This window comes from Puma concolor, chromosome A2, assembly GCF_028749965.1.
Source record: "Puma concolor isolate L17-30 chromosome A2, mPumCon1.1.hap2, whole genome shotgun sequence".
Classification (NCBI taxonomy): Eukaryota; Metazoa; Chordata; class Mammalia; order Carnivora; family Felidae; genus Puma; species Puma concolor.
Window position 1 is genome coordinate 166,395,783 of NC_141668.1, and position 12,944 is coordinate 166,408,726.

The 12,944-nt window shown below is 59.7% G+C and overlaps 1 protein-coding gene across 1 annotated transcript; it reads right to left on the bottom strand.

The window, feature by feature from the left end:
* Nucleotides 1-4: 4 nt before the first annotated feature.
* KANK3 (KN motif and ankyrin repeat domains 3) lies at nucleotides 5-12,523 on the bottom strand. Its single transcript, XM_086699243.1, has 12 exons — nucleotides 12,451-12,523; nucleotides 9,290-9,421; nucleotides 8,892-8,953; nucleotides 6,770-8,065; nucleotides 6,589-6,691; nucleotides 6,222-6,383; nucleotides 6,018-6,102; nucleotides 5,313-5,529; nucleotides 1,841-1,983; nucleotides 1,520-1,720; nucleotides 1,338-1,436; nucleotides 5-327 (listed from the first exon to the last, which is right to left on the bottom strand). Exons 3-12 carry the CDS (start codon nucleotides 8,923-8,925, stop codon nucleotides 250-252), a joined length of 2,418 nt encoding a protein of 805 aa, XP_086555369.1. The 5' UTR covers nucleotides 8,926-8,953; nucleotides 9,290-9,421; nucleotides 12,451-12,523; the 3' UTR covers nucleotides 5-249.
* Between the last annotated feature and the right edge of the window lie 421 nt (nucleotides 12,524-12,944).

Consider the following 12,944-nt stretch of genomic DNA (forward strand, 5'->3'; position numbering starts at 1 on the left):
AAGCTGAGTTAGTAATGTTTTATTCTGTGAGTGGGTGGACTCGGGGGCCTTGTCACTTTTCATTCAGCCCGTCTCATCCTGCTGGTCCAAGGTGAGCCCCTCCGGAACACTGACCATCCAAGCCTTTCTTTTGGCCCAGGGCTAGCATCTGGATAGCAAACCCTGGCCCCTGCTGTGCCCCCACAGGCTGGGGTGAAGAAAGGAAAGATCCCCCCCTGCACCCAGTCCAGGTCCAGGGTGCCAGGCCGTTCACTGTGGCTGAGGGTCTTCTCTGTGGTCACTGCATTCTCCTTCACCAGGCACAGCCGCGGGGGCGTCAAGGGGTGACTGGTGAGAGATGGGGGAAGGGGTCCGGTCAGTCTCCTGTGGGCAGGACGCTTCCTCATACACAGGGATGCTTAACCTGATGGAGGCCTTGCCCCTCCACACTGTGATCGTGCATAAGGAGGAACCCCACTCTTCACAGTGGAGCCAGGTTGTCTGTTTTTGAATTCGCCTCTGCCCTATCTGGCCAGGAAGAGGGGCTTGATCTCCGTACCTCCTTCCCCACAGCTCCAATGGGGGGGGGGCAGCTGATTGCATGAGTTTAATTAAGGACTAAGAAGAGCTTGCCACTTGCCTTTGAAAAAGAATAAGCTTTTCCACTTGGAGGCAAACTGAGCGTTCTATTTCCACCTCAGCCCTCCCTCCCTGCCGCTGGGCTGCTGGCAAACTCTGGCTTGCAGGCAGCCCGCACCCCCTTCCTCTCCCTGCCTAATGCTAAAGGATCCCTTATTCCTTGGGGACAGCGACAGGAGTCCGCTGACAAAGGAAGGTCTGAGCTAGTTCTGACCACTCTAGCCTGGCCCTAGGTCACTTCCCCTCTGGAGGCCTCAGGCCATCACCCGATGACCTATAAAGTGGAGGTGTGTGAATGGGGCGCCTGGGTGGCGCAGTCGGTTAAGCGTCCGACTTCAGCCAGGTCACAATCTCGCGGTCCGTGAGTTCGAGCCCCGCGTCGGGCTCTGGGCTGATGGCTCAGAGCCTGGAGCCTGTTTCCGATTCTGTGTCTCCCTCTCTCTCTGCCCCTCCCCCGTTCATGCTCTGTCTCTCTCTGTCTCAAAAATAAATAAACATTAAAAAAAAAAATAAAAAAATAAAGTGGAGGTGTGGCTCTCAGGTATTTGGCAGGTTGAACATCAGATCCCAGCCACGTGCATGAATCCAAACCCAGATTCCCCAATCCTGGCTGCTTCCCCAAGGGAGCAGGAATGGAGGCCTCTTCTCTGAGGCACACTCGGTACCATCTTGGGACCCAGCGTGTAGCTTTGTTTCTTAGGGCCAGGGGCCGCACTTACCGGGGAGTCCAGCTGCCCGGAGCTCAGGTGGGCATGCAGCAGGGCAGCTACTTCCTCCTGCTCGGCCTCCAGGGCAATGGCCAGGGCACTGGTGCCCTCCTGAGGAACGAGCCGGGTAGTCAGGTCCCTGATCCAATGCACGGGTAGTCTGCCAGCCCCCCGCCAGCCCCATGGTGGCTCACGTTGTCCAGGAGGGCCGGGTCGCAGCCCGGCTGGGCCAACAGCAAGCGGACGGTGTCCAGGCGCCCGTACTCACTGGCGCACATCAGTGCTGTGGCCCCGTCTGCATCCTGTGCGTTCACGTCTGCCCCACAGGCCAGCAGGGCCGCCACCATGTCCTGGCGGCCATGGCTGATAGCCAGCATAAGGGCTGTCTGTCCTGTCTGGGGGGTGGGGAAGAAGGGGACAGGGCTGGGGAGGGTTCTGGAGAAAAGGAGGTCAGAGACAAACCCCAAGTGGAAGTGACCCCCAGATCGGGAGCCAGGAAGGGCATGTCCACGCACCTGGCTGGCCTTGGCATTAACATTGCCCATGTGGAAGAGCCTCTGAACCACAGCCGTGTCCTCTTCTCGCCCCACAGAGGTGAGCGCGGCCAGCATGAGGGCTGAGTAGCCTGCCCGATTCTGGCGGTCGACCTCGCAGACCCCTGGGAGAGGAGGGAGTCCATCAACCAACAAGCTGACACCCTCAGCCCAGCCTGGTTTACTCTCCTCCCCTCAGGCCTGCCATCATGACTGGGTCCTGAATTTACTGTTCCCTTGGCCCCCGAGGCTCCCTCCCTCCCCTTCAGGGTTCTGCTCAAATCTCTGCTGGTTTCAAACTGGTTCTGGGACTTGGTTTGGTTTTCTGTTATATCCCCCCAGTACCTAGAACACCTGGCACTTAGTAGGTGCTCAATAAACTTGATGTTCCTATTTTCACGGCTACCGCCCACCAACTCACCATCATTGCCCCCTTAGAGAGCTATGTCGACTGGCCCACCCTGGTGTCTGAATCCACTTGTTTGCATGCAGCAGATCAAGAGAAATTTGGCACAGTCACCCATTTAAGAGCCTCCCACATCTCCCCATTGCTTCTGGAATACAGGCCATCATCCACTATGGCTTCTGAAGCTATTCCCTAGCTTCTGTTCCTTGTGGAATCCTTTTCTCCAAGCCTGTGTTAGACTGGCTTCTGTCCCCCCCCACCCCCCAACAGATAGGAACTCCTACCTACCCTGTACCTGTGAATGTGACCTTAGTTAGAAATAGGGTCTTTGAGAATGTGATCAAGTTAAGAGGAGTTCTTATGGTAGACCCTAATCCAGTATGACTGGTGTCCTTAGAAGAGAGAGACAAGCAGAAGACCATGTGATGATGAAGAGAAGAGATCATCAGCCACAGGCTGCTAAAGATTACAGGCAAGCACCAGCAGCTGGGGAAAAAGGCCTGGGACAGATTTGCTTTGAGCTCCTGAGATGGAACCAGGCCTGCCAATCTTGATTTTGGACTTTTGGCCTCCTGAACTACAAAAAAATGAATTTCCGTGTTTTTAAGCCACATTGAGCTGCTCTGTTGCAGCAGTCCAGGGAAAGAACACTGCTGCCTACCCTTCAGAGCTGAACACAAACGCTGGCTCTATTTCCTCTGGGATCACCCCATTCCCATCCCGGCCTCTCCTTCCCAGCACCTCTCTGGGACGTGGTTACTAGAGTGGCTGTTTGATGTGGTTGTCTCCCACCTTTCAGAAGGTTCTATGAGGCCAGGACAGCTCGGGAAGAGGTGCACAGTGAGGGGTAAGAGGGGGTTCCCTAGTTATGGGGTGTACTGTGTAGGTGTTCACTGCTTCCACAAGCTTCTGTGACCCTAGTGGAGTGTGTGGGTGGGGAGGGGCTCATAGAAATAACCAGAGTGGGGTCCCTGGAGGCACCAGGGCACCCTCCCAACTTCCTCTACCCTCTCTATTCCCCTCCCACCTGAGGCCTTCCTAAGCTAAAGGATCCTAGTTCCTTCCTCCCCTAGTTACGTCTTGTTGTGGTTTTTATCTAATTATGTCATGTTTTTACTTGATAATCTTGAGTCTATGTCCACTCACCCTCTCCCCAGAGCACACGCACTCACACCCATACATTCACAGGAGCTTGCTCACTGATTGAACCGACACCCGAGGGTCTACGGCGTGCCATGATGGAGAGGTAGGGTGAGGTGAAGGAGGGCCACAAGAGTTTGAAAGGGGACATAAAGGAGTAAATGACAGAAGGTGAACAAGGAGACTGGATGAGGACAGTGAAATGAGGGAGCAATGGCCAACGGTCCTGTGAGGGCCAAGGATGTTAGGGCCAGCCACTGGGGCAACCAAAATGTTGGCGGGTGAGAGCTGAGAAGAGGGGTGCTGGGAGTGAGATTGTGGAGGGGGCGTCGTCTTCAGTGACATCAAGATCTCCGGGTGACCTTACAAGTATAAGGCTGACGTAGGGCAGAGGTCAAGATGAAGGGAGAAGCGGGGTCAAGGAACCAAGAAGCCTGGAGGCAAGAGGAATATTCCATAAGGATGCTGAAACTGGTGTGGATTAGCCTGCAAAGGAGAGCTGGCCTGGGACGAAAATGCGAGTAATGTGACCTCCTAGGAGGGAGAAGCCAGAAGGGGTGGAGAGACTAGCAGACTGACCAATAAGAGGCTGCAAGGTAGGGCTGAGGGAGAAACAGGGAAAGTTCTAAGTGGAGAGAAGTAGCAACGATACACAGCCCTGTCCAGGCCCTGCATTCCAGGGAGGTGAGACAGCCCCTACAGGGGGAGGACACTGAGGACAGGGTCCTAGGGGAGGGAAGACCCAGGTTGACATGGGAGCAAGCAGACAGGGGCAGAGAGAATGTCTGGTGTGAAAGGTAGAAGGTATAGGGCAAGGTCTGGGGCATTGGGAGCTGGGGGCGGGGGGGGGGGGGGTTGATGCAAGGAATAAAGAGGGTCCATGAAGCCTTGGGCTTCTTGTGACTGAGCTGTGCCTTCCTTGCCAGCTGCTGAAGCCCCCATCCCCAGCCCCCTTTTAGGCAGGAGATGCCAGGGAATATCGAGAGTATCGAGAGATACAGGATACTCTCGAATCATGTATCATCCCCCCTCCTGAGCTCCAGCTCCCTGTATAGCTCAGAGCAACTGTGCCCTTCCCCAGGTCACCAAGATCTTCAGGGATGGGACAGATCTTTGTTTGGGTGGGGTGGGACAGGGGACAGTGGGACCTGCCTTAGCCTGCATTGAGAGTGAGAAGCCTCCAAAGGCAGGACCCAGCAGACACTGGGCCTGAAGGATGGTGCCCAGGAGGGCTCTTGGTGGGCAGTTTGTGCACTGCCCACTGTCCCCTCCGCTCTGAGTCCCATGGGGAGAGCGGCTGTATGTGGGTGGCCCGCCCCCCACCCCAGCACTGTACTGGTACCCAGTAGGCTCTCAATACAGGTCTTGTGGGCTCAGCAACAACCCAGAAGTGTGTATCTCAGCTCCAGAGGGGGAAAGTTGGGGCAGGTGAGGAGCAAGCATGAGCAGGTGATAAAAATGTGTGAACCGGAGCCAATGCGAGATGTGGGGGTGGAGGAGGGCATAGTGGCCGGGCCTGGGTGGGTGCTCAGAGCCCTGACCTGAAGGCCTCCCCTCAAGTCTGGGGAGGCAGGTGGCTGGACAGAGGAGAGGGCCAGGGCTGGAGATTCAGGAACAGAAGGCACGGGGACCACTGACTGGCTGCCTGTGCACCTGGCACTAAGGTACCCGTGTCATCACAACTACCCGGGGAGGGCCCTGTGGCCTCCCGGTTTCCCAGATGGGGAGGCCGAGGCTGGTGAGACTAAGTGATTCCTCTAGATTTAGGTCTAATTCCAGAGCCTGTATCCTGGCACCCCACAGAGTGAAAGGCCACCCGTGCACAGCTCAGAGGATGCAGAGGTCTGAAGGCCCTTGGCAATCCGCCCAGGACACGGGGATCCTGTGCCCCAGGAGGAAGGCGCTGACCAGTGTCCAGCAGCAAGTTCGAGATGGCCAGGTTCCCATGGGACACGCTGTAGTGCAGGGCTGTGTTCCCGTTGCCATCCGCCAGGTTCACCACGTGGGCCAGCAGCTCGGGTCCCAGGCGCGCCACGGCGCCCAGCACCCCAGCCACGGGCTCCGCCTGAGAGCGCCGCTGGCTCGACACCCGAAACCACTCCTGGGCCACTAGGCGCGCCGCGCCCTGCCGGGACAGGAGGAAAGGCGTCAGAGACGGTCCAGGTCTTGTGGAGGGGGGACGGGAATCCGGCCGGGCAGGAAGGGTCGCTGCTTGTCTGAGGGTGTCGGTGGCGCCACACCCCTTTGGAAGAGGGACTACGAGCCAGTGTGGGTCCCAGGCTCAAGGGGGCAGGGATCCTCCCCTCTGGGAAAAGAGCCTGTGGGAGAACCTAGAGTGGAGGAAGGCGGTGAGCGCCTGCCTTTGGGGGGTATGGGAGTGGGGCCAGAGCTTGGGGCGGGCCCTCAGGGGAAACGGAACACTTCAGCGCTGTCCCGGGACGGACATGCCTTTGAGGAGCCTGGGATGGGGAGCCGGGGGGATCTCGGCGCGAAGGGGTGGAACCTGGGGTCCCCCAACTCCAGGAAACCCCACGCGCTCCCTAAGAGGGCGTCAGGGGAGACCCCGATGGGGCCCACGACTCCCATCCATGAAGGGCTCTCGTGGGCACTCACGCCGTCGCGGGCGATTCCGCGCGGCCGGCTCAGCTGCCTGTGCAGCGCTGCGCACGCCTCCCTCAAACGCGGGCTCAGCTCGCACCTGTCAAGTAGAGAGAAGCGCTGGAGGGGTCGGGGGGGGGGGGGGTGGGGAGGCGCGGGGCACAGGAAAGGAAGCAGCCGTCCCCACTGCCCCCACTCCACGTGCCTGACGCCGCTCACCTCCCCTGCGCACCCGGCTGAGGTTCTGCCTCCGGCTCGGGCTCGGGGTCCGGGACTTCCCTGCCGCTGTCGTCCCCGGAGCCGGAGGAACTGCTCTTTGGAGGATCGGCAGCACCGTCCTCGCTGTCGCTGTCGTCGTCCTCGCTGGAAGAGCTCTCATACCTGGTGGCAGGGCGGGAGGCATCCGCTGAGCCTCCCCGGTGGGCTCATTCTGGGGTCCTGCGAGGTGGGAGTGGCTGTCCCCATTTTACATGTGAGGAAACGGAGGCCTCCCAAGACCACACTGCGAGTGAGGGGGCAGAGCCAGGACTCGAACCCCGGCCTACGTCCCTGCAGATGTCGCCATGGGGAGGGGAAAAGTGCTCACTCTCCGTTGAGGACCCCGACAAACTGCAGGCTCTTGGGTCCGGGGCTGGGTTGGGCGCCAGGTGTAGTAGCATCTCTCCTCTTCATGATGGATTTGAGGGTGCCTGGCGGGGTCAGATGAGGGCACTGAGTCCCAGCCCAGAAGCCGTCAAGCCAGGGCTTAGCTAGGGGCTGGGACTCACCCGCGGGGGCCGCGACTCTGTCCCCATCCGCAGGTCCTGACGGGTTCTCCTGGGTCAGGGGAGGAGCCTCCGCGGGGATCTCGGTCTGTGTGGCCTTCGCGGCACAACCCCACGGGATCTGGGTGGCTGCATCGCGCGGCTGGGGCCGGGCTGCCGCTGCCGCCTCTTCCTCCTCGGCAGCCTCGCGGGCCTCCTCCAGCTCGCGCAGCCGGGAGCGCAGGAGCTCGCTCACCCCGCGCTGGTGCTCCAGGCTGGCTCGCAGCAGCTCCAGCTCGCGCTCGGCGGCGGCGGGCAACCCCAGCAGCGCCTCGGTCACCCACGCGTCTGCCTCGAGGGTCTCGGGAGCCGCTTCCACGCCGGCCTCCCGGGTCTCCGGCACTGCCTGGGCCCTAGCGTCCTGGGTCTCCGGCACGGCCTGGGCGCCAGCCTCCTGCGTCTGCGGCGCCCCGTCGGGCGTCCCGGCCACCGCATCGGGGACCTCGAGCGTGCCCTCACTGCGCCTGGAAGCCGGCCCGTCGGGGCCATCGGCCCAGGGGCTAGCCTTGGCGCGAACACCGCGCTCGGAGGTGGCCAAGCGTTCGGTGAGCCGCCGCAGCTGAGCTAGCTTGTCGGGGCGCGCCTCGGCCTCCCCGTCGGGCTCCGGCTGCCCGCGCCCAGCCAGCAGCCGAGCCTTCTCGGCGCGCAGCGCGCGCACCTGCTCCTGCAGCTCCGGCAGCGCGCGCGCCTGTTCCTCGAGCTCGCGCAGGCGCCGCAGAGCCGCGGCCATCTGCTCGCGCACCAGCTGCAGTTGCGCGGGACCGGGAGAAGCGAGGGCGGGGTTGGAGGCGGGGCTGCTGCGGCCCGACCCACGCGGGCTGCGCGGGACGGCGCGGGCGGGGCTGGGCGCGCCCTCGTGCGCCTGCGCGAGCTCCAGCCGCCGGCTCGTTTCCAGAAGCGTGTGCTCGACGCGCGGGTTCCGCACGGGCACGCGCGGCGACAGCGGCTGCAGCAGGAGCCCCGAGGGTGCGCCCGGGGAGAGCGCGCCCGATGCTCCCCCATCGTCACTAGCCAGGGACTCGCTGGACGTCCAGGCGCCTGGGCTGCGCGCGCCTGCGAGGCCAGCCCGGGGTGCTCTGGGGCGGCGCGCAGGCAGCGGGCCCGGGGCGCGGCGGGTGGCGGAGCCGCGCTCCAGCTCCTCCACGTACTTGAGGAAGTCCAGGTCGAGGTGGAAGCCATAGGGTGTCTCCACTGAGTAGGGCGAGCTCGGGCTGCGGGCGCCCGCGGTGGGGCCGGGGCCCAGGCGAGGGCCGCCCAGGTCTGCGGGCACGACGGGGTGTGGGGGGCGTCAGGCTGGGGGGAGGGGGACGACCCGGGACAGACTGGACAGATGCATCCCCCACCGCCCGCGACAGTCCACGGCTCTGCCTGCACCAGACCCTGTACACCTGCCACTGCGCACGCGCGTGCCCGAGGATCAAATGCCTATCTGCACCAAATAGTCATGCGATCCCACCCTTAGTGAGCACCTACTATGTGACAAGCATTATTCTAGGCGCTGAGGACACATCAGTGAACAAAACGGACAAACATCCCTGCTTTCTTGTAGTAAATAAACATCATTCCAATGGTGCTTGCTTAGGGCAATAATAATAACAACAACAACAAGGTGAAATGGAGAATAACTGTGGGAGGCGTGACTTTGGCTCCAGTTATCAGGACAGGTTTCCTGCGGAAGGGACTTAAAAGTTGAGCCCTGAAATATGAGGAAGCAGCTGGGGACAGAAGGTTCCTAAAAGAAAACAGCCCAAGCAAAGGCCCTGGGATATAGCGAGCAGGGTGGGGTAACAGCAAGGCTGAGGTGAGAGTGTCCCGCACAGAGTTAAAAAAGGGAGAAGGAAAGTAGGAGAGGTGGGTTGGGGCCCAATCGTGGGGGGCTTCCTGGGCCACCATGAGGAATTGGGATTATATGAGACATGCGATAGGGCACGCCACAGGCAGGTTTTAAGCAGGGCCATGACATTATCCAGTGGACGGTTAGCAAGGGCTCTCTGGCTACATACGGAGAGAACCACAGGGCTGTGTCTACATGGGGGCATCAACTATCAGTCTGTGCACACACATGTATCCCACTTTGCACACTCACCAGGCAGGTTCTGATTCAGGGCAAACTTGGCCATGTTTTCTGGAGTAGCTGTCAGACACACCCTGAAAAATGTCCCCAGAAGGGGTGAGGATGGGGCCAGCCCCATCCCTCCGGCTGTACTTCTGGAGTCAGCCTCGATGCTAAGTTAGAGTAAATAGACCCAAGAGCTCCTCCCTCCCCCCGCCCCCGCCACCCTCCGCAACACATATGTCCTGTCCTCTCTGCTCCCTCAAGAAGCCTTGAAACTTTGGGATGAATGAATGCGGGGATCCCCAGGTGCAGTCCTCAGCTGGCTGGACAGGAAGAGGCAAGCAGGGCATCAAAAGGAGAAGAGAGGAGAGTGATGAGAAAACAAGAGAAGCTGGGAATGGGGGCAGGGGAGGGTCAGTCTTTCGGACCTGCTGAGTTTCGTCAGTCCCCCAGGCAAAATTGGAAATGATGCTCAAAAGGAGGTGCTGTGAACCTTCAGAAGGGGAAGGCGAGAGTTGGAAGCCCTTCATGGGCTCATTAAAAATTCATCTGGTCAGATTCTGCGTATGGAAAAAAAAAAAAAAACACACAACAGGGCTGTTTGAATTCTTTTTTCCTTAGAGGAATGCAAACAAGATATAATTGCGCATCTGAGTGTTTACCAAGTTGCTTGTGAGACTCTTGTAGGAATGATGGAGAGCTGAGGTCTAGCTGCACCAAGGATGCAAATCAATGGATATCTATCTCCCTAGGATGTCTCTAGGAGTGTCACAGGATTCTGCCCTTGGCTTGGGGGAGCTTGTAATGGAACCACAAGCACCCAGGTTGTCAGAGCTGTGGCTAGACATGGGGCTGGGGGGACTCTTCAGATAACATGATGGAGGCTTTAAAAAACTGAGGGAGGGGCGCCTGGGTGGCTCAGCCGGTTAAGCATCCGACCTTGGCTCAGGTCATGATCTCTCGTGTTCGTGAATTCGAGCCCTGAGTAGGGCTCTGTGCTGATGGCTCAGAGCCTGGAGCCTGCTTTGGATTCTGTGTCTCCCCTCTCTCTCTGCCCCTTACCTGCTTGCACTCAGACTGTCTTTCTCTCTCTCTCTCTCAAAAATAAATAAATATAGGGGAGCCTGGGTGGCTCAGTCGGTTAAGCATCCGACTTCAGCTGAGGTCACGATCTCACGGTCCGTGGGTTCGAGCCCCGCATCAGGCTCTGGGCTGACAGCTCGGAGCCTGGAACCTGCTTCGGATTCTGTGTCTCCCTCTCTCTCTGCCCCTCCCCCATTCATGCTCTGTCTCTCTCTGTCCCAAAAATAAATACACGTTAAAAAAAAATTAAAAAAAAAATAAAATAAACATAAAATTTTTTTTTTAAAGAACCTAAGGGAGATTGGGGCACACCTAATGTGATAATTAACAAGGACGACCAGAAAGCACAAGGTTGGAAAGGAGGGGCTTATGAAGAGCCCACATGAAAAAACTTCGAGGGAGGGAAAGCAGCTTGGACTGAGTCTGTACCATATACCTTGCCTGATTAAATGTAACCCTCATGCAGTCCTGCAAGGTAGGTGTCATCATTCACATTTTCCAGATGGGGAAACTGAGGCACAGGGCAACTAGATCAACCGCCTATGGGAAATGCCCCTAGACTGTGCTCCACCCATCTCCTGGGGACCCCTTGCCGGTGCAGCCTCCACCACCAGATGCCTGCCTGGCATCTGTCCTCTCCCTGACACAGTGCCCAATGTGCCAACCCCCTGGGAACCTTTCCTATCACCCCTTCCAGCCTCTTGCATTCCTGATGCCCATCAGCCATGGAGTAGCCCTTGCTCCACTGCCGAGGGGACCCTGCCACTCCCTACCTCTGTCCAGCCTGGGTCCCTGAAACCTCCCTCGCCCCACCCTAAGGCAGGTGGGGGGGGGGGGCCTTCTGGTCCCAAAGCAGCTGCTTCCTGTCCCCTCACACTGGTTGAGAGGGGCGGGCCAGCGGGGGCAGCCGGTGATCACAGAGGACAGCCAGTGCCTCTCACAACTTGTTTTCAGGAAACTGTCAGGGAAGAGTTGTGTGGTGGAAAAAAACCTACGCCAGAGCTCAGGGGTCCGGGCCTGCCTCGCACCGCTGGCAGTGTGACTCAGTGGGGTCAGCCTCCTCCTCCAGTGACCTGCTCACACCCAACTAGGAGGCCCTGAGAACTCAAAAAACAGCTGTGGGTCATCCCTAAGACGCAAATCAGCTGGAGTCGCCAGGCCCAGAAGCTGGGCTGAGAAAGCAGTGCTCCAGGAACGGTGAATAATAATAATAATAATAATAATAATAATAATAATAATAATAATACTTTTGCCATTCATGTTGGGCCAGCTCTATTATATGCAATTCATGGGTATTAACTTAAAAAAAAAGTCCTAGCTAAACCCTCCAAGGTAGGTTTTCTTATCACTACCCTTTCCCCTATTGTCCGGGTGGAGACGCTGAGACACAGGGATATGAAGTGACCCATCCAAGGGCACACACGAGGCAGGATTTTAACCCAGGCAATTTTGCCAGTGTTTCTGCATTGGCCACCTACGTGATGGCCTTCTAGAGACAGCCCTGCCCTCCAGGGCAGGCGCAGAGAGCCCGAGGGGGGTCATCCCTCCCACCCTGCATCCCTGCCTATACCTGCGCGTTTCCCTGCTGGGGAAGCAGGCCCATACTTGGGCGGCCCCAGGAGCCGCAGCCTGAGCAGAGTGGGGGCGCGGCGGCCCTGCCCTCTTCTCCGCTCCCTGCCCGAGTTGTCAGCTAGATCGGATCCTCTGCCTGAGACCCCCTCATTAGGCCGTCAGAGCCGACGCCACACGCCCCCACTCCCGCCCCAAGGACTATTTCGGGACTCCGGGTTGTGATCAGGAAACCTGAGCGGTGGGGACTCGGCGGGCAGTGTGGATCCCGGTCCTGGGGAGGGGACGTCTCCCCGGCTTGAGGCCGCGAATGGTGGCACCCCCTAATGTTGGGGCGGGACGCTCAGAGCCCCGAGGAGGGGTTGGAGGCTGATGATGGTGGGAGGGGGAGGTACTCGGGTACATCGCGCCCCCCCCCCCAACACACACACTTATACACACCCCACGACGGCCTCGTAGAGACAGAGCGGTTTCCTACAGGAAACCCCGCCGGGCGGTTCCATCCGCTACCCATTGTCTGCCGGCCCGGGGGCCGTCCGTTCCTCCCCCCAACACCGTTTCCGTATCACCCCCCGCCCCCCGCACCCACACACACCCAGGTCCACCGTGAGGGGCTGAACCCGTGTCCCCAAGCTCTCCAGGAGCGACGCTGGGAAAGTCCCGGAGTCTGTTGGGGCGCTAGGTGGCGAACAAGCCCCCCACTGGGCTCCTGAAGGGCGGGAGGAGGGCGATCTCACGAAGCCAGAGCCCCCAGCTCTGCTCGCTGCCCACCTGGAGCTCCGGGTGTCGGGTGGGGTCCCAGCCAGAGGACACGCAGCCCGCCCCATCGCGGGGCGCTGAGCCCGCAGAGGGGCAGGAAGCTCAGTACCCCTTCCCGGTACGTCCCCTAGTGCCCCCCAGAACCCCCGCCGGTGGCCCCGAAAATTTGGTGCTTTACCTGAAGCAGCAGCCCCCGCCGCGCCCGCACCCGAACCCGCCCCCTCGGAGCTCGGGGACGGATTATCAAGGCCTGGTCCCTAACTGATGGCCGCTCTAGCCAACCAGGGCCCGAGGCTCTCCGAGCTGTCCAATGGTGAGGCGGGGTGGGCGGTGCTGGTCCGGCCCGAGTGGGGGGCGGGGCCGGGGGCGGGGCCTAAGTGGCCGTCCCTGGGCCCGGGAGGCGGGGAGGAGTAGGTAGGGGGCGGGGCGGAGGGGACAACCAAGTCCCGCCCAGGGCAGGGCTAAGGAGTTTGGATTTGATCCACAGGGCACTAGGGAGCCACGGGAAGACAACGGGAGACTAACCCAATGGGATTTGTGTGTTTGGAAGATCCTTTGGGCGGAAGCTAGAAGGACTGATGCTCATGTCCCAGTGTCTTGGAGAGGTACCAAGACCCTGGATCTTTCCTACCACAGGGTCTTTGCACAAGCTGTTCCATCTCCCTGCACTGT

What these genes read in the sequence shown, in the direction of transcription:
- KANK3 (XM_086699243.1), bottom strand. Translation starts at nt 8,925, where the DNA reads ATGGCCAAGTTTGCCCTGAATCAGAACCTGCCTG. An exon ending in CCTGAATCAGAACCTGCCTG is followed by an intron (nt 8,066 to 8,891) that starts GTGAGTGTGCAA and finishes TCGTGCCCGCAG; the next exon opens with ACCTGGGCGGCCCTCGCCTG. An exon ending in CAGAGTCGCGGCCCCCGCGG is followed by an intron (nt 6,692 to 6,769) that starts GTGAGTCCCAGC and finishes TGACCCCGCCAG; the next exon opens with GCACCCTCAAATCCATCATG.